The sequence below is a fragment of the Phalacrocorax carbo genome, chromosome 4 (assembly GCF_963921805.1).
Source record: "Phalacrocorax carbo chromosome 4, bPhaCar2.1, whole genome shotgun sequence".
NCBI classification, from domain to species: domain Eukaryota; kingdom Metazoa; phylum Chordata; class Aves; order Suliformes; family Phalacrocoracidae; genus Phalacrocorax; species Phalacrocorax carbo.
The window spans coordinates 8,681,890-8,702,359 of record NC_087516.1 but is presented as its reverse complement, the minus strand read 5'-3'; the positions used below and the strand labels follow the sequence as shown (position 1 = coordinate 8,702,359).

The following is a 20,470-nucleotide window of genomic DNA, read 5'->3' as shown; positions in this document are numbered from 1 at the left end:
TATGAATCAACACAGTTCTAGAAATGCGTGTGAGGCTGGACGGGTCTGTATCCGCTGGGTTCTGTCTCTTGCAGCTCAGCATTTCTTAGTCAACATGTATATGGCCACTGAGGTTGCAGGTGGTTTTTGTATCATGACACGAACAGCTTTGTTTTCATAACATAGGAAACTTCTGTTCTGTGGACTGTTTGGGGGTGTGATTTTTTTGAAGTGATGGTCTCTATTTAGATACCTTGGATCCATTTGTATGGGTGTATGATGAACTTAGAATGACAATCCTAGTTTAAAAGAGGAACCTTTATGCTCAATTGTCTTGGTCTAATAGTAGTGGCAAATAATTAATCATTATGTACTGTCTGGAATGGAGTGTAGTGGGGTGTAAGCATGCCTCGAGATTACTGCTGTGCTCCAGAGCATAATCTGACACAGTATTTAGTGAGGAGGAGAGAGGAGTAATGAAAAGAACATTCAATAACTACTTTAATTGGCTAAAATATACTATATATTTCTTCTGTTGGGAAGGGGAAAGGAAGGAGTTGTGTACCTAGGACCTCTTCTTTTAAAGTGATGAAATTGAACACCAGAGTTGAAACTTGGAGAATTTGAGAAGTGTGAGTAACTTGAGGCTAAACTGAAGTGCCTGTTGCCTGCTGTAAGGGCTACCAAAGGTTAAGATACAAGAGCAGAGTTGCTGGTTAGAAGAATATAATGCTAGCACTGGAGTATATGTGAAGTTTAGCCTGCTCACTTTTCAGTACACGTGGTAGTCCACTTGCACACAGGTAGCCAAGCCCTTGCTTGCCTCAGCTTCTTCCATTAATGCTTCATCCTGACCAGACCATCTGGTTCAATTTTTGGATAAGGACTTGCTGCTCTTATTTTCATGTTTCTCAAATCAGAAGAATGGCATTTAAATTAAGTGGCAAGTACCTGGATAAATACTTGTAGTATTGAAACTATTAGAAGATGGAAAAAAAAGATAGTTTGTTGTCTCTAACTGTTGTATGCTTTGTAGGTGTCCTATTTGTGTTTCAGTTCTTAGAGTTAGTTCTTTCCCAGTTTAGTGACCTTAGAGTTTTGCAGTTTAAATGTGAACAAGTAACTTATTTTGGGCACAGACTTCCTCTGACTGTAACTAACGCTGTCTGCTTCAACTCCCCACCTGTAAAATCCTGGGTATATTAGGTATTATTTTGGAGCATTTGGTTTGTGTGTAGCGTTTTCCATCCTCAGGAAGTCCAAACCACGCCTAAGGCTATAGCTGTAGTAAAATGTGTGTGCATATGTTTGTGTGATGGTGCTTTGACACCACATCAATGAAAGCTATTACATCACTGCTCTAGGCTGTTAGAAGGCTAAGCACGCAGGTCTTTCTGAAGTAATCGGCTTGGGTTTCTGTTGGTCAGAGGAGAAAGGTACAACACGATACTGCAATATTACTGAAATCTGCATACTGCTATGGGAGATGATTCGAGTTGGTTTATTTATTCATGAAGAAAGTATGAGGCAGGTGTGGCTTTTCTTTTGTTGTAAAGTAACCTGAACATGCAAATCCTGAAGCTTTAATTTGAAAAATCAGAAGAGTAACTTCTAGTTCATTCAAACTAAACATACACTGTAAGAAGATAAGCAAAGGTATTACAGTGGCTTGAAATTGAGGTAGTGATTAAAAAAAACATAGGGCTGAAAAAGGTGTAGGCTGGTTGTGAGTCCCCTGCCCCACACCAGTATTGCAAATCTAATGTAGTTGATAAAAGAAGCTTGAGCAGCTCTACTTTCTCTTCAGTGCAGCTCCTTACTGTCCTCAGCATTAGAACTTGTCCTGAATATGGAACTAGACACTTTCCTTACTACAGGTCAAGCTTATTGCCTAATTCCTTGGGCATGAGGGACAGCTGTTCTTTCCCCAGTAGTAAGTAATCTCTTAAATATTTGAACTGTTCTTTGTCATGTTCCTGTTTTCTTGGGTCTTGCCCTCTACCCTGCAGCCTTGTGATACTTTTGGCCTAAATAAAACTAGTGTATTCTGCTCTTCCCAAGAGGTCATGGCTTTTTAGCTCTAATCGTTCTTCTCCTCTCAAGTTAATTTGCATTGGTCTTTGAGCATGGTGCTTAAAGCCCAACTTTGTACTTTGGCTGAGGCTTTCCTGTGCTGAGTAGAGTAAAAAGACTATTTCATGTGCCCTGGAGCTGATATTCCTGTTCATGCATCCCGATACATTTGACTTTCTTACAACAGCTTAACATTTGTTTCAAGGTCAGCTTGTTGATCCAACCTAGCCCACAGCTTTCTTCTGCAGACCTTGCCTTCCTGTTTGCTCGGTTAATCCAGCCTGAGAGTACCTTTCAGAACTGGATTGTATACCATTTCTTTCATAAGTTTTCCAATTTGTCAGTTACACAGAATTTTAATGCTGTCTTGTAGTCCTTCCTCCTTTCTCCTGCTTGTAACAAGCCTCCTCTGCCAGCAGCAGACAATGGGAAACAAAGAAATTGGTGAACTGAGCTGAGTTCCTGTTTGGTGGGCTCTCAACCACTGGTGGTTGGTTATCCACTAAGTATTGCATTCAGTATACAGCCTTTGCTTGCTTGCCCAACAGCAGAAGCCTTTAAACCTAGGTGTATTCCCTCAGTAGGTTCTCTTGTCCTTAAACCCTGTTACTCTGATATCCTGCTGGGTTCTACTCACCTCCTTGTTGACTTTTAGTGCTCACAAAGGGTTCATCCTTCCCCTGGGATTCTACTGGTATGCAGGGAATTAGAGAGCAATCACATGAATTTTGACCTTTTTCTGAAAGCAGACATGGAACAAAGGCAGGCCTGGCTCCAGAAACTGATGTCCAAAACTTTTCTTGAAGTGTGGCCTATTCTTGTCTGTACTCCAACATACCATATAACAGCCTAAATCTGGTACTTTGCAAATAATTGCAGGTGGTGTAGAATGACTGAAGTTTTCTGTAGTTAGGGTTGTCTTAAGCTCTCCATTCTTGATGAAATTTCTCTTGCATCACAAAGAATAAGTCCCACTACTTGGAGCTAACTTTTCTTTAGGGTATTCTTCTTGGGTTTGTATTTGGAAGTATTTGTTGACATCTCTATGGGTGCAACTTCTTCTCTTTGATATCTTAGATCTCATGATACCTCCCCTGCCGAACTTGATTCACATAATGAATCTTGTGCTTCATAGAAATGGGCTTCTCTGAGCCCTGTCTCTGTTGGGATTGTTTGGCGCAGTTCTATAAATACTTTTCACTGTTGCTTCTCCAGCATCTTTCCCTGTAAACTCTAAAACTACTTTGTCTCCACCTTCCAGTAATCTCCGTAGTCTTGCTCTAATCATTACCCTGTTTATAGTCCCTGCATATGTAGCAGTTTATTCTCATCACCCAGATATAGTTGAGTGTAGTTACAGCTTTGATGCAGTTGGCTACAAGCCGGAATAATTTGTCTTCTAACCATTCCTTCCACTGTATGCTCTAAGGGGACAGGCATCTATCCTTTCAAATTATGCTGCAGTCTTAAATTGAGTAGAGATTTAGAAAGTCTGATAATCCTTCTCTAAGGATGTTGAACATTTGTTAGTTGAGATTACTTCAGTGATCACTTCTAACCCAGAATATGGCAGCATCTCCTGGTCTTGAGAAGTTAATACACATTTTGCCATCCACATTCAGTGTACTGGATGAGTGTATTGGATGTTAATACTTGCTTGTATTTTGATAAACAAGATGAAGTATAGTTGCTTATTCTTAATGTTATGAAAAAGTAAAAGGGCTTTTAAACTTGTATTTGCATAATGCCACATCTTAGAATCGCTACACTTCTTCAAACTGTTAAGATCAGTAGCTTCATGCTGCTATCCCAAAACTTCAATTTTTGCTGTGGAATAGTAGGACTGAGAAGTATCCCCCATATTATCCTTGAAGAGGTGGTGGCTAGCAATGATTGGGGTGTGGGTACAGTGAGAATTAATGCTGTGCTTGTTGCATGGAGCATTTGTGCGCTTGCTTGTACAGCAAGGCATATCGCAGTTCCTGCCTTCAGGTTAGATATTCTGTGTGGGATTTACTTGCTTAGCCTCTAACATGTTCAGCTGAATTAACTGTTCCAAGCTCCTTAATACTTAACAGAAACAGGGATTTTGTTAGGATGCTTTTTCAGGCTTGTTTAGTTAGATGTATCCTGCTGTTGGTGATGCTGTTAGGCAAGCTTGGCTGTGCAACCTGCAACAGAGGGTGGTACAGGGGAGCTGTGCTCAGAAAGGCTCTTTCAAAGTGGATAATACTTGGTTGTGGGAGTTTTTTTCTGTGTTGTGATGCTCAAATCTTAGTAATAAATTTGTTGCAGAATACCATGTATCCCTGATACTACACTTTATAGCCCTGTTAAATATATAGTCTTAAACTTTGGAACTGCTTGGGGTGGGGGATGACCTTCCATTCCCCTCCCCCTTTTCTCAGTTGAGCACAAGATTGGAGAGGATCAAATAAAACCAAACCTGCTTCTAAATTCTGAACTAGTTATTGAACTAACTGTTAAACTGAGCCAAACTGAAATGAAAATGCTTTTTGCACCTGCAGAAAAAGCTGCAGCTGTCGAAGCCTTGTTTATCACTTCAGTACTTCTTGGGTCCAGGTGCTCAGCCAGTGACTTCCCCCTAACGTGGTGGTTTCAGGTCTTCTGCAGAAAAGATGTTACGGCTTTATGCTGACTATGGTATGCTTAACCTTTGCATGAGTGAAGATGCCAGAAACCCAGATGTAATTTCAGAGTCCTATTTTAAAGTGTGTTTAGATAAAACACACTTTTTATCAGTATTGAAAGATCATTTGAAAGATTGAGAGTTTTCAGGTGAAGAGCTGAAAGGACATGCTTGCATCTCTCATACTGTTGACTTTATCAGATAAATCTTTACTGGTTTGCCCTTCAACTTGGTTACCAGAAGCTGATCTTGTCAGAATGCAGCCATCTGTAAAGATAATTGCCCAAGTGGGAGGACGCAGATTTCCCTTCCAAACACTCATGGTCCGTCCTGTCCTCTCTTGCACTGTTGTTGTCTGCAGATGTTTTATGCTTGACTTGCTAGCCAAGTGACTTACCTGCCACCATTTAAAGCTGCTAAATTTGTCCCAATCAATGAAGAATAAAACTAAAGGCTCTTCTACTTCCTCAATTTTCACTTTTTACCTGGCATTTTGCACTGAAATAAAATTAAGTTATTCTGCCCTATACTAACTAATGTGTGGTCCATACCACTTGCGTACTGATCAGCACCTTATGCCTGTCTGCTTCCCATGCAAAAGCATGGTTTTGTGTTAGGGCTTCATAGCCTGTGCTGTGTGAGTAAGCTTCGTGACTTGGAGTCCTAGTGACTTCTATGAATCTACTTTGGCTAATGGATCTTTCCAGAGAACTTGCTTGTAGAATTAATGGCTTATTCATTAAACAGCTGATAGTGTTGAGGTACTGCACAGTGAAAGTACTGAGCTTTCTCATCAAGCAGATTGAGCAGAAGGTTGTCTTTCAGTATCTACAAACAAACCTCAACAAACAAAAACTACACTGTAGTTATGGAGTTCGCTTTAGACTATTTTTCTCTAACTTAACATTGTCTTACGTGGTAATGCTTTTGTCTTGTGAGGTTTCTTTTAGTTCATGTTATGATTGCAAAACGCTTTTCCTAAATACCTAGTGCAATTGTGTACCCCTTGGTTTGACCTCTGGCACAGCATTTCCCGAATCCAGCTGCTCAGTGTGCTGTTGAAGGCTGAATGCATAGACAAAGAAAGTAGTTACCTTGCTTTTGGAACAGTATAGTGAACTAATAAGAGCTGTGTAGCTCAACTGAACTAATTTTTATTGAAGTACCTGAAGTCTGGCAAGAGGGATGTCCCTGGTGACACCTGAAGCGATATCTGAATTGAATGCTGAAAGCACACACAGTATTGACATGTGCTGCTTTTGTCTTTGTATTTAACTCCATTATATTAATGGACTTTAATTTGCAGTCTCCTTATACTTGGAGCATTTGTGGACTGTTACTGAGGGTTCACATGTAGTAGAGCAGTATATATGTAGTGCAGATCTTTTGAGGAGCAACAGCAGCAAATTCTTCAAACTAGCATTCAGTTTTGGTATTTGTGTAATACCTGACCTCTTTATGTTAAAGAAAATTCTTGCTGCTTGAAAGCTGTGTGCTGTTCAGGCTTTCTTCTGAATTCTAATGGATCATGTAACTGGATGGGTGTTGTAAAAATTGATGTCTTTCAGTGTTCCACCTCTTGGGGTGGTATCTCTTGCCAGATGAATTCAAGTTCCTTGAGTAACAAATTACAGATGGTCAGCTGTGATTGAGAACAAGTTTGGGCTGTGAGAGGGAACTTGGTTGTCTGTTTTGCACCATATCTCGTATCTGTTCAGTGCACTTCTGTGTTCTTTCAAGATAGGTGATAAAGCAGAAAGCTTTAACTACTGTATGCAAGGCTGCATACAACATTATTCTTGCATAGATCTTCCTGTTACTTGCTTTTTCAGATGTTTGGGTTCTATATGAAAATATGTAAATAGTGTATTTATAATTGGCTAAAATAAGGATATGCACATACATGTGCTTATTTGGTACAGTTGCACAGTGATCTTCTGGAGAGTTATAATTTTGAGACAAAGACTGAAACTGCCCTACTAAATTGGGCATAGTACTTCATGTCATGAGGGGGAATTACTACTATTAGTATGAAAAATTAGGACAGTAAGGTTCAGGGAGAAGTGTAATGCATGTTACTGTAAGCATTGAGATGTATGGATATTTACAGAACACTGCTAAGCACTTGTTCTAAATTTAGCAGTATCTGCAGTTCACCAGCTGTACTATTTGCTGCAAAATATTTGGACTACTATAGGCTCCTTGTTTTTAATTTCTGTAGTTGTATGCAAGCTAATGTTAGGGAGACTTCCCTGTCTCCCTATTATATACAGATTATATAGCTCATTAGATCCCTGAAATGCCATGAAGTAGCATCTTAACACAAGTGTTTTTCACCTGGCCTGAGGCCTCCAGCAAGAGCATTTCACACTCAGGATCATAAAAACAAATGTACTTGTTGGGCCTTTTATTTTAAACAAGCCAACCAGATGTCTGAAACTCTTTAGAATGAACCTGAAGGCAAATACAAGGTTTATTAGCTGTGTGTGCTTTGGGAGCAGGATGTATGGGAGAGATTTGTATAATCCCTTAGCTCCAAGCCCATAGGGTTTAGTAATATAACAGTATTTCAGTACTGGTATTATTTCAGTCTATCATGGAGGGTATCATTGTCACTGCCATGCAAGTTAAGGGTCAGTGCTATGTGTTCTTCAGGCCTGAGTGTTTTTAAAGCATGTCTTTGTGCCTGTTTGACTCTTACAATTTTTAAGGGCAAACACTAAGAGAAAGTAGGTGGGACTACTGCTTATCTTTATCTGTGCCACGGTCCCCCCTGGCTTTTTTCTGACTGATGGGATGAAGTAAATATCTCAGTAGTAGGGCCAGTTAGTTTTCATTGATGTGTTGGTTTTTTTCCACAAGCCTTACAGTAAAATAAAATACTGTGGATCTTATATAATCTGGGTCACTTGCTTTAGTGGGAGTGTGGTAGGCTTAAGTTGGTGGTATGGATATTTCTTCAAACACTAATATTCTCTATACAAATTATTTCTAATGAATCTGGATTTTGTATCTTACTGGAGGCTTTGTGTACTAAATAAGTACTTCCCTTGGCTTTAAATAGAATATTTTAGAAACAGTATGTGGAGGTAGAAATAATTCCTGAAGGACCTGAATTCCAAACTTTCAGTGATATCATATACTGAAAGTTGCAGTAATACTCTTGTGGTGACTGCACACTAGCTTTTTTCTGAGCTACTTGAACAGGCAATAACTCTTAGTTTGAGCTACCGTATTATTGAAATAATGACTGTTAGCACATTTAGTTTGCAATTATGGTAAAAGCAAAGGTCTTGGAGTTCATGGATAAAAGCCTCAGTAAACCAGGCTTCCTGTTCCTCAACACTGTGCAATGTAGTCTTGTGCTTTTGGCAGTAATGCTGAGAAAGGGGAGGAAGGAGTCCAAATTGCACATTGCAGGGAGATGACTGGTCATGGGCCAATGCTGATGGCTAATTCAATTGGAACTCCAAACATAGATGTGAATATCCTTCAGCAAAATTAATGAAATCTTTGCCTGTCATTTAAATAGTGGTAGATTATTTTAGGAAGGAGAATGTAGGTAAAAAAAGCATCTTAGAAAAGCATCTTGGTACAGGATCAGACACAAAGTACAGCTCATCTGTTGTCCTGTCTGCCAAATATACTTTAAAAGATGCAGGATGACTTGTCTGTAATGTGAATGTTATGCTGTCTTCAAGTCTGAAAGACAGGTTTAAACCTGGGAGTCTGAGACTTCTTACTGTTACGAGCTGACAATAATAAATGCTTCAACCTCTGGCTGGGTTGAGTTCTTAGCCCTAGTTTTCTGTGGTGATATGTTCCCTGCTTTAATTAGGTATGACCTGGAAAAAGGTCTCTTGAGCTTACTTTTCCACTGCTTCTGTTGCTTTGAGAAATACTCTTTATAAACTGTGACAAAGGCTTAACATCCCCCATCTCCACTGTTCCTTTGCCTTTCTAGAAGAAGGTTTTCCTCTTGGCTTAAAAATAAACCCTAACCACCTGATAGTAACTTGAGAAATAGAGGGCAGTATTTATTACAGACAACAGCTCATTGTATAAAAGAGTAAAATCTTCTGTTTCTAATTCAAATTTTATTAAACAATTTCAGGTCTTTATTTTGTATGTGTTTCTCAGCCAAGCTGGATGAATTCTGCATCTGAAGACTGAGAAATCTGTGTAGTGAAGTATTACCTTTAACCTCTTTCTAGCACAGCATCTGGCTGTGAATTTTGCAAACTGGAAGCCACCATCTTAAGCCAGGATACTCTCTTTAGCGTACTTCTAGTGTTCGGCTTGCAGGTTTTCTCCATCTCATAAAGGAGGCTTTGAATAAGGTCTGGTTTTTCAGTCAAAATTCAGAGTGCTACTTGTTCCTTTTGAGTTAAAGGGATTTGCCAAAATGTGTTGCATTTTAAGTAAAACAGTCCAAAGGCTGTATTTGATGGTTGAGGCTTTGCTTCTTTCTCATAGGAGTTCTTGCATCTGAAGTGTGGGAGATGGAGTAGAAGCGTGTAGGATGCAGCCTTATTTTAGTAACCGTTTATATTTTTTCATAGCTGTCTCAGTGACTAGTTGGTGTTGGAATGATGATACTTTAGGGTCAAAACAGCAAAGTTCTGGGCTCATAGTGATTTTCTGCATTTGAGGCAAGTGGACCTAATATTTACTCTCATCTATCTATGGAGGTGATAACTCAAATCCCAGTTTTTCAACCTTAGAATGGTGAAATATACTCCTGTCTTGCACACGAAGTGCAGTGTGTTCTTCAGTTTTGAGCCCTTGATATTGCTTGTGCTTCCTGAGTCTGGAATATCTGAGAAACTTGACTCCAGTGGCCATCAGTTATGCTAGAAGGCATCTTTTATATTATTTTTCTTTTTTTGCAGTTTTATGTTGGAGTTGTGGCAACCTTGATCCAAGCTTGAACACCTCCTAATGTTGAGGCTTCCTTCTAATAACAGCTGCCTTCTGAAACACTGCATGGAGAAATCTAAGATTCTGTAGCTCAAGAAATCTCCTTAGTCTTTAAAAGAAACTCTGAATTGCGAATGTTGGAACTAAATTCTCAGGCCTCATTTTGAGTTCTAGCATGTGTAGAGAGTGTTTTGAGCCTTACCTTATTTTGTCACATATGAACCTTTCAGGGAAAGGAACTACTACTTAAACAGGATTTGCTAGATGGTTGTGAAACAATTTCTCCAGAATACAAACCAGGGTGTTAAACTCTTTGTCTGTTTTGGTCAAAACCTGCTGCTCTAGTAGAAAACTTTTAAACTTATTGTTAGAGAACCTCATTAAACAAAGGGGTGCTAGTTAATTGTGCATTAAGAAAGGATCCCTAAAGTATAACATGCTAGAAATTGAGGTGTCCCCCTCTACCTACCTGCAAAACATTGATGAATAATTTTATAGCTGCAGGAAACTTTCTAATGAAAATTCTATTTTTTTAGACTTGATGTAGAATTTTGGAAGGTTGCAGAATAACCACTCAGCAGATTAGTGCTAAAAAGGATAGAGTCCAAATAATTCTCTTTAAATGCCTGCTATCGAGAGCCTTTCTTGGCTAAAAGTTATTAATAGACTTATGTTACAAGGAATGCTTAGCCTCCCTGTGAACTTCTTAGCACTATGGCAAATAACGTGTAGTTTTAAGAGTAGAATGTTCTCTTTCCGTTTGGAAGCTGGAATTTTGCACTGCAAGAAACTAGGCATTATGTAGCTTTTTTCAGATGACAAAGTATTTATTAGTTTAACAGTTTCTAAAAAGCTGGTCTTTCAACTTGAGTCTTGCTTCAAGCATAACTAGGATAGGACAGACAATGCTCTGTTAAAACTTGATCAGTTTTTGTGTGATGTTTCAATTTTGAAATGTTTCTTGGATGCTGCAGAAAGTGCCAGGAGGCAAAAAGAATCACATCTTTCATCTAGAGTCTAGTAGCAAAATCATCTAGATCTGGAGTTAGTACTGCTGGGGTGATTAGCTGCTTTGGCTTGCTGAAGCAGAGATAATATTTTAAAGGACCTACTTATCCGAATTGGAATTTTGACTCTAACTAATCCTTTTCTTCTGCTGGGAGCTTGATAAGTATGTCTTTATGGGATTGCTGGTAATGAGGGTTCCATGTAGTGCTCTGAGCAAAGACTAGGAAATAATGTGAAGGAATATAAAAGGGAACGACCCTCTGTGTTCTCACTGAATAATTTTAGTCCCATAGGCAGAAAAAATGGAATTGTGATCATCAAGAAACACCTACATTTGTATTATGGGGAAACCACCTAAAATCTTGTGATCTTTTCTTCTTTATCCAAGTTGGAACTTCCAGAGACAGAGGAGAAATGGTTAGAAGTGTTTCAAACAAATGTAAATTTTCCCAGTGAGATGAGCTGTTGCTGGAACATTTTGTCCTGCAGAATGCAGAGGAGGAGTGGGTTGGAAATGAGTCTGGCTGCTTTGCTTTCTTAGAGCCAAGGAGAGATTTTTTTGAATTGGCTTTTTGTTCTTCATCAGGACTCTTCATCTCTTTGAAAGTAGGTTGTCAAATTGGATGAGCTGCTGACATCCTTGAGTAGACTGGGGGGCTGGGCAATCCATATTTTTAGTAATCTTCCAAAAAAAGACCCCAGTGACATCACTGAGAAGATACAGAATTCGTGACACGAGCACTTCTATCTCCACCCTTAATTTTTGGCAGAGATTTTACAAGTCATTACTATTTGTGGCTAAACTTATTTAAAGAAATAAACCTCTCTTTAGTAGTACTATGGAGGTGGAATAATCTCTACTTTTCTCAGACTTCAGAATGTGCTATAGAACAGAAGTTCAAACCGGAGATAATGGTGCTACTGATTCCATCACAGCTCATTCTCCAGCTAAGCAATGTTAGCTTTGGCTTATGTTTGGAGATTGATTTTTTTTTTTTTTAAAATACTCCATTTATTTTATTTTCATTAGTTTGCCTTTCAGCAATAAAAATAGCTACTCTTCCTCCTGCCCCCCACCTCTACTCCCCCAGCTTAAGGAGATCCTAGTAAGGTTAAGTCTCTCCCAGGACAGAGACTGACTTACATCTTTTGTTATGCATGTTTATCTTGCATGGCTCAGTTTTCTCGCTCTTCTACCTACTCAGGCTCCATAAATGATGGTGTGCTAAGGGAAAGATGGCCATAATCTTGTAAGACTTCATCCAGTTTGGAGTTCCAAGGCCTATTATTACCTCAAGGCTTGGAGGATCTTAGTGTTTGGACTTGCACGCCTGGCTTAGCTGCTACCTGTAGAGACTTGGTGACAGCAGAGGTGTGTATCTTCAGGGTGTGCTTACAAGTTGTATAGAAAGCAGGGCATGTATTTACAATGGTAGGCAGAACTTGATTGTGGTAAGATTTATGGTGTCAGGCAGTTGAAGAAATACAAATTCAGCAGGATCCATGTTAGCCTAGCAAGGATGGTCAAATGGTTCCTATTACTGAAAATCCTATTAGTTTGAGGAGGTACCAAGCAGTTTAAGAGGGATTCAGCCTGATAAGCATAAAGGGCGTGATAAAGAGACTGAAAGTTAGCTGCCTTTAACCACCTCTGGAAAGACAACATGGTGGAAAAAGTACGTAAAATAAACAGCTTACCGTCTCTGTGGGTGCATTAAATACATACCACAGCAGAAGATCTTGAAACAAATAAATGCCCCCCAATGTGAAAATACCACGAGGAGTTCTCTGTAGTGTAAGGAACTTCCTTCTAGGGGGTCTTGAGGGCCAAAAGCTTGTAATGATTGAAAATATATAATGATGAATTTTTAAAATTACAACAGCATAACAAAGCTAGAGTGACTTTTAAGAATCTTCTGGCCCCTAACAGCCACTGCTAACTAGCAAAGATGAGGGAAGCAATTCCTGACTGAGTGTAAATAGCTCAACTATAGTGAACCAGGACTTCAGTCACTCTGAGTTAAGCTGTTGAGGCTGCAGGGCTGACTTCAGATCACTTTGGGCTGGAAAGTTTGACTAGTCAAAGGAGTGTGAATTGGAAAAGGAAAATAGGAGCAAAACATGTTCAAACCTTGCTTTGGAAAGGGAGATCTAATTCCTAATTATAGGAGAATCTGCCTGGCTCAGTGTGGGAAATGCTAATGTCAACTGGTGTTCTTGTGGGACTTTTTTCTTCCCTGACGCTGTAGTTGGACAGGCACCTTGATAACAGTGTCGGCATCTCACAGTGCGCCTGCACAACCATTTGTCCAGTTCACGGCAAACCAGACTGGGGAACTGATCCAGCTGGAAAACAACCTTTACCAGGGACAAAAGGAAGTGTTTTGTTTGTATCCAACTATAAAAATTCCTTGATCTAGTTCTCTGTGTAGTAGCAAAAACACTTGTGCTGGCATACTGCTCTGGCCAACAAATAGCCAGGGAAGAAAATGTGTTGGCAGTTGTGATGGCAGCTAAGGTATATCAAACTGGCTTTCATTGGCAGGAATGTGATGTTGGTAACATTCTTCCCATGTAAAATGTTCATTATGTTGTCGTTAGCAAGGCGACTGCCTGGTAGGAACAGGTCTGTAGTGTAAAACAGTACTGATGTCCGCAGCATATGCCTAGCCTGGTGGCTTGCTTTGGACCAGTGTTAGTCTAGTGCAGCATGCTGAACATCTAATAGTGGCTGCAGTGCACCTTCTGGCTTTGTTTCAGAGTGGATTACTTCTGGGAGAGACTGGTCCATGATGTGGGATAAAGCATGTTAAAGGAGGATGAGGAGGGAATTCACTTCCAAAGGATGCTTGTGACCTGAACTTAAACTTGTACTCCTAGGATTTGTGCTTGGTATTGAGAAATGGAATTCCTGATGGAAGGAAGCAGTAGAAACTAGGAGCTGATATACAAAGGCTGGTCTGGCTAACATTACTTTTTCAGCCCCATCCCATGTAGCCCTTAAACACATACTTAAAAATCTTTCTCTATGCAGTGTCTCATTTAAAAAAGTATTGTTGGTATGAGTTGCTAAAAAGAGAAACTTTTTTGAATTTCCATTTTGCTTGTGTTTCAGAATTGGTTGGGTTGCATGCTGTCAGAAAGGGCCTGAATGGTTACAAGTCTGTTCCTTTCAGTATATGGTAGGGTAACAGTACAATTCAGATAGAAGCATGGCACTTGGAGAATCCATTATTTCATTTGCCTCCCCTTTATCCTCTCATGCAACTGAATGTATTGGTTCATTAACTAAGACTAATATCCTTCTGTATATTCTTTCCTTACTCTAGCTTGAATATGCTGACTTAATTTCAGTGAAACACTTGAAAATTAGAAGAACCAAGCAAAACAAACTATGTTGTAGTTAACTGATTACAGATCAAAACCTTGTTCCTCCCCTGCCTTTGGTAGTTTTATTGAATTGGTTTTTCCTTGGGGGGGGGGGAAAACATGCATTCTTACATGGCCCTTCCAAACAGAAAAGTAATTAAACACCTGCTGAACTCTTCAGCTGGTTCTTAATAGTAGCCTCTTAGTTGTGGAAATCTTAATCCTTAAAATGAATCTGAAGGTCTTTGTGCTAGTTACTAAGCTTCTCAGCTTCAGTATATTTTCAGTCTGTATATGGCCAATATCTGACCCCAGTCAGCCTTTCTTTTGACTCCTGGATTTCTAGATGTAGTTTAAACTTCACCAGGTTTAAAAGGGACATTATAGTATTTGATCATGCTACTCTAAATACTACTCTGTTCACACACTTGCATAGCATTTCATGAACTGCACTTTGCTTTGGCAGATGCTTACATTGAAAATGGTATATGCAACTTCACCAGTGAGTCTATGAACTTGAGTCTTTGACTTAGTGTGATTTCAGAACAAGATGTGGTAAATACTTCAAGTTGTTTGGTGCTTTCCTGAAATATAGGACATAGTCAATAAAAACAGACCAGTGGACTCTCCAGATATTTGGGTAACACTATATATAGCTGAGGAGCACTTGTAAGCATTGTATCTTACAGCAAATAAAAGCAGATATAAGAATGAGGTCAAATGATAGGCAGAAATCATTACTGAGGGACAGCCCTGAGGCTAAGGGAGGCCATTATGTAGCAGACTTCTGTGAAGGTGAAAGTGCAAGGTTAGCATGTGAAAATGATACTTGAGGATGTACTCAAAGGCAACAGGCTTAAAAGATAATCTAACACTACCATTAATAGTATTAATATCTTTGTTTTAAATGAGTTTAACTTGGGTCATGGACTCAAGTGGCTCTTTTTCTTGCTACTACTGATTACTTAAACAGCTGATAAATAGCAGTGTGGAAAGGAGGCAGTACTTTATGGAACTGTTCACTTATTCATCCCGTTCAGCCAAAAGGATGGAATGTCATCCAAAGACACCTGGACAAGCTGGAGAGGTGGGCCTGTGAGAATCTCATGAGGTTCAACAGGGCCAAGTGCAAGGTCTTGCGCCTGGGTCAGGGCAACCCCTGATATCAACACAGGCTGGGGGATGAAGGGATTGAGATCAGCCCTGCGGAAAAGGACTTGGGGGTACTGGTGGACAAAAAGCTGGACATGAACTAGCAATGTGTGCTCACAGCCCAGAAAGCCAACCGTATCCTGGGCTGCATCAAAAGCCGTGTGGCCAGCAGGTCGAGGGAGGTGATTCTGCCCCTCTAACCTGCTCTGGTGAGACCCCCCTGCAGTGCTGCGTCCAGCTCTGGAGCCTGCAGCAAAAAAAGGACATGGACCTGTTGGAGCAGGTCCAGAGGAGGGCACAGAAATGATCTGAGGGCTGGAGCACCTCTCCTATGAGGACAGGCTGAGAGAGTTGGGGTTGTTCAGCCTGGAGAAGAGAAGGCTGTTGGAGACCTTATTGCAGCTGTTCACTACTTCAATGGGGAGGGGGACTATAGAAAAGACGGGGGCAACCTCATTAGCAAGGCCTGCTGTGACAGGACAAGGGTTAATAGTTTTAAACTAAAGGAGGGTAGATTTAGACTGGATATAAGGAAAATTTTTTACTATGAGGGTGGTGAAACACTGGCACAGGTTGCCCAGAGGTGGTAGATGCCCCACCCCTGGAAATACTTGTCAGGCTGGACAGGGCTCTGAGCAACCTGATGTAGTTGAAGATGTCCCTGCTCCCTGCAGGGGGGTTGGACTAGGTGACCTCTAAAGGTGCCTTCCATCCCAAACCATCCTGTGATTCTATGACTTAAAATTATTATTTTCTGCTATTCTTTTTTACTTCACTTAATAGACTTTAAAACCTACCGAATGGAAATAAACTTCTGGGCCTAGCAGCATCAGTGTTCTTTCCCCAAGGCTCATATTGATTCATTTAAATTTTGAAGTATTTGTGAGTGGATCTTTTCCCTTTTTTATTCTATAAGCAGTCACTGAATACACTTGACCAACTTAAATCATAAGAAAGAATGGTTAATGCACATCACTAATGGATTGTCAGCATGAGTTGAGAAACAATGGTTTTGTTATTAAGGCAAAGTTATGGGAAAAGGGGTTCATTGAAGGTAGTGTGAAGAAATTACAATTAATACTGATGTAGACTTGGTTCTGAAAACTGGAGGTGAATGTGAGAACTGTGGTGAGTCTGAAAGACTTGATGATAGAAGAAAGAAATTAAGAAGCTGAAGTCCTGTGGTTGTGTTCTAGTTTTGAACTGGAAGAATGAGGTGGTGTTGAAGAAAATAGAGGTCTCTTTTTTTTTTTTTTTTTTCTTCCACTTGCTGTGGTAAAAATAGCCAGCTGATACTTTTGGAAGACAGCAAGGAATGATATTGCAGTGGTTAAGGGTTACTGATACTTGGGAGAGAGAGGGGTAGAGAGTATGTAGAGGATGTATAGGCTAGGAAGAGGCAGCCAGTGAACCTAGTGCTTTTGGCTTAGATGGCTGCTTACAGTATAAAGATTCCTAAGCTTTTGTCAGTGATGCTTTTACAGGTATGGTAATCTGTCCTGCTTACGAGTTAAGATCTGGTGTTTGCTGACAGGTAGCAATTATATAACTTAAGAAAAAACACAGGGAATATATTAAAAGCAGCTGAGGGTCTGGATGTAGCATTTGAGCTACCCACTGCTGCACTCTCCTTTTAAGAAGAGTTTAGCCATGAAACAATATGGTACAATGTCTTAAAATGGCTAAACATACTTACTATTACTGTACTATTTTGTATCTGTTTAATATGCTGTTCTAGTACACCTGGCTGAGATTTCAGTAGTAATTTAAATGAAGAAAAGCTTAAGCCTTCTGCCTTGGATAAAAATCCTAGGTAGAATCAGTTTAGTAATGGAAACAGCCAAATAATATCCTGATTTTTACTATGTGAGTCTCATCTCCCTTCTGAAGCTGTAATAAATGAAATCTCAATAGGAGTATTCTTTAATGAATATAATCTGTAATGTAATTTGAAATGCCAGGCAATAGCGTTGGTTAGAGGGTGTACTTGGACAAATCAATGATCCAGACATGAGTCCTGTTATTACAACACTATGATATACACAAGAATTTTTCTGACTTTTTCCTTTTTCTGCCCCAATTTTACAGAAAATCAGACATGGTACACTGACAGCATTTGGAAATAAACTTTGGCAATAAGATGGAAGCATAAATCTCAAGACTTTAAACCAAAACAGAAATGGCTCATGAGTATTGAAACAAGAGACTGAAGAGCCTCCAACACTTCCGTGTGAGCAGTGGAAAAGGAACAACTACCATGGTAACACTAATAACAGAAAAACTGCAGAACCAGAGCTTGGATGATCTGACGTGTAAAACATACAATATTAATCTGGTAAGGATCTACCAAAATAACATGTAATAAATGTGAAATGCAGATTAAAAGTAACTCAAAACTCCATAACAAATTCAAGAATGTAGATGAGCCAGAATTCAGCTGTGTAAGTTAGGACTGGTTTACAAGGTGGATGAGAGTTGTAAGGGGGCGGGAAAAAGTGAAACTTCAGTGTAGGGTTCTGCTTGAAATGATGCTTTCTTATTTTAATGATCTTTTAAAAACAAAGCTGTTAGGTTAAATAATTAGTATAAAGCCTGTTCTCTTCATAATATAAAGTATGTTAATGACTGAAAAGAATTATCAAAACTTCTCGGGATTCCTTTTTCCCTAACAAAAAAATGCAAGAACTGATATGTGGTGAAGTAGTCTTTACTTTGTATAGCCAAGTGCTTGATACGACAACAGTATTTTATTACAAAAATCAGTGACCACCATGTAGGTAACTATCAGCACTGGGCAGAGGAACAGGTTATCAAGTTAATACAGCTGAACTGAATGTCAGGTTACTGACTATCAGACTGTTGTTGATGCTAGTAGATCTTTGCTCTATCAGTGTGTCACATGCTTGATTCTCTGAAAAGTTTTGTAATATTTACTGGGTTATTTTTCTGCTGGTTTAATCTGTATTCAGACACTAAGGAATCTCTCTTCACCTCACTTGTGAAATGAGATATTATCTGCCCAGAGTGAGTAATGCAAAATAGACTCCTGCCAATTTTGGGTGCCCCCCTGAGACTCTATTCTTTATGTAACGTACTATCCTTGTTTCACTGACTTCAGTTGCAGTGGCACCCTTCTGTAGGTCAAACTTTAGGATACCAGTGGGATATAAAAAAAAATTAACTTGGCTAAATGTTGAAGTATTGTTCAACTCTAGTTCTCCTATTTTAAAAAAATATAATTCTAGAATTGAAACTGAAGTGTATGTAGTTACTTCAACAGTAAGATTCTGCCTCTGTTGTAACTTGTACTTCAGTAGCTGAACCGCTTCCTTATTTCACAAGCCCAAACCATGTGAAGCATATCCTGAACGTGGTGGAGTTTGTGCACATGCACCTACAATTCTTGTGTGAAATACTTGACCCTTTGTCCAATATTTGTCCAGTAAGGATGTCTAATAACAGATGTTAATCAAACGATTTTATTTTTAACACTGACAGCTCCATTTAAGGTTCTTCTGATAAAGTACTTGTTTTTACTATCTTTACCTTAAACATGTTCTATTCCTGAAAGGCAGATATAAGGTCTTGGAATGATGTTGGCTCCCTTGGAAGTGCTTACTCAGCTTGCATTTATTTTGGCTAGCTTGATGAAGCACTTGGGGTATGCAGTTAGTAGGAGAATCTGCTGTATTCTTGAGCTGCTGAGCTCATCACTTGTAAATAAACTCTGGGCCTAGGTGTGAGCCAATGATGACCTGTAACCAGTGGCAGCACTTGCCTCTAAACTTGTAGTGGTGTCTAGTAATTTCTAGGCTTTGAGGCACTAAAGCTTGCATAAATTTGGAAACCGAGGTGTTCTTTTACTGGTAGTCACTGTACTTTTGGACCAGAGACTTGTAAGAGCAGAGAAGGATGTATTACTGCTTTTACACTGATTTTGAGCAATTCTGAAATGGTCTTGCCTGCACCTTTCACTACTTGTGCTGGCACAAAGTTCTGTGGGACCATGTGGTAAATAATTTTGAGCTGATCGAGGATTAAGACCTTTCTTGCCTGGGTTAATGTTAACCCATATCAGTTTCATGATACCTTTCACAGTGCACCTGCACAAGTGCTTGTCTTGGGACAAGTAGATGAAATAGCTGGGGAAAAGCTAATCTGTAATATAGCTCATAAATGACAGTTACAAAAACAAACAAATAGCCCTTTCAAAGCTGTTTACCTTTCAGGTAGCCAAGCTGGGTATAAAGACAACATGTATAGAACATAGTACACTCTTTCACTTGTGTAAGCTGTATGATAACCAAGTACCTTTCTTTACCTATTGCCTCAGTATGTTGTAAAACACTGGCTGGAGCTTCTTTACTGCTCTGTTGAATTACACCAGTTTGGAAGATTAGCATGGTCATTTATTTGGCCAGTGCATGCTTGGTTATGTAGTACAGACTTGTGCTGCACCTGCCTTCATTGGGTTTCCTGTTGTAAAGAGCTTAGGACAACCTTCTTGCTTTTATCTCAAGTGGGCACTGTAGCTCACAAGGTAGAACAGTATTGCTAGTTGGTTGACTCTACCTCACAACTGTGAACGTACTATGGCTTTCATGAGTTGATGGCATCATTAAATCAAATAGCTGGTCTCTCTTTCCTTGAACAGAGATCTCTTGAATTTTCATCTTGAGGGTTTTTCTGTATGCTCTGGCTAAGCTTGGTTTTCTTGGTATTCGTGTAGAAACTACTATTTGTGAAGTAAGTGTGAGGTGCAAGACTTCAAGGTGTAGTATTAAGAAGTAAATCTGAGCATCTCCAGACAAGTTTGTGGAAGGAAGGTGGTCTACAATAAGCCCCTTCTGTGCATATGTATTTTCATTATTTTTAATTTTTATTAAGCTGATTTGTGTTGGAAGTACTTAGAGTTGGGCTTACACATTTGGATGGAAATCTACTAGCTGAAAGACTTGACGGCTGAGTTGAAGATGTGACTTAAATTAATCACTTTCTGAGTAAAGGTCAATGCTTCTTTTCACAACTCCCTATCTAGTCATACTTGGAGGATATTTGGTAGAGAAGTGGAGGTCTGGCATGGCCTGTTGAAACAATGAATGTCACGTGTGTGGTGGTGCTTAAATTAGTACTTGAATAATAAATGCTAGGTTTCCTGTGGTTTGGGAAGAATGCTGATAAATTGGAGTAATTCAAATATACTTGGAAACTGGAAAAAATGCCTTGGAGTAAAGAAATCAATTTTAAAATTATGAAGACCAAGAAGTCATTGAGAGTAATGAGGAGGATAGCACAGGCTGAGAAGTTCTTAATGTAGTA

At 39.5% G+C, this 20,470-nt stretch overlaps 1 protein-coding gene across 3 annotated transcripts in view; it reads left to right on the top strand.

The window, feature by feature from the left end:
* Positions 1 to 20,470, top strand: part of FAM53A (family with sequence similarity 53 member A) — a 69,863-nt gene that overhangs the window by 5,642 nt on the left and 43,751 nt on the right. For all 3 annotated transcript variants that reach the window (XM_064448947.1, XM_064448949.1, XM_064448950.1), the window contains exon 2: positions 17,240 to 17,486. In XM_064448947.1, the coding sequence (XP_064305017.1) occupies positions 17,409 to 17,486 (78 nt within the window). In that variant the 5' untranslated portion in view covers positions 17,240 to 17,408. The remainder of the gene's footprint in view (positions 1 to 17,239; positions 17,487 to 20,470) is intronic.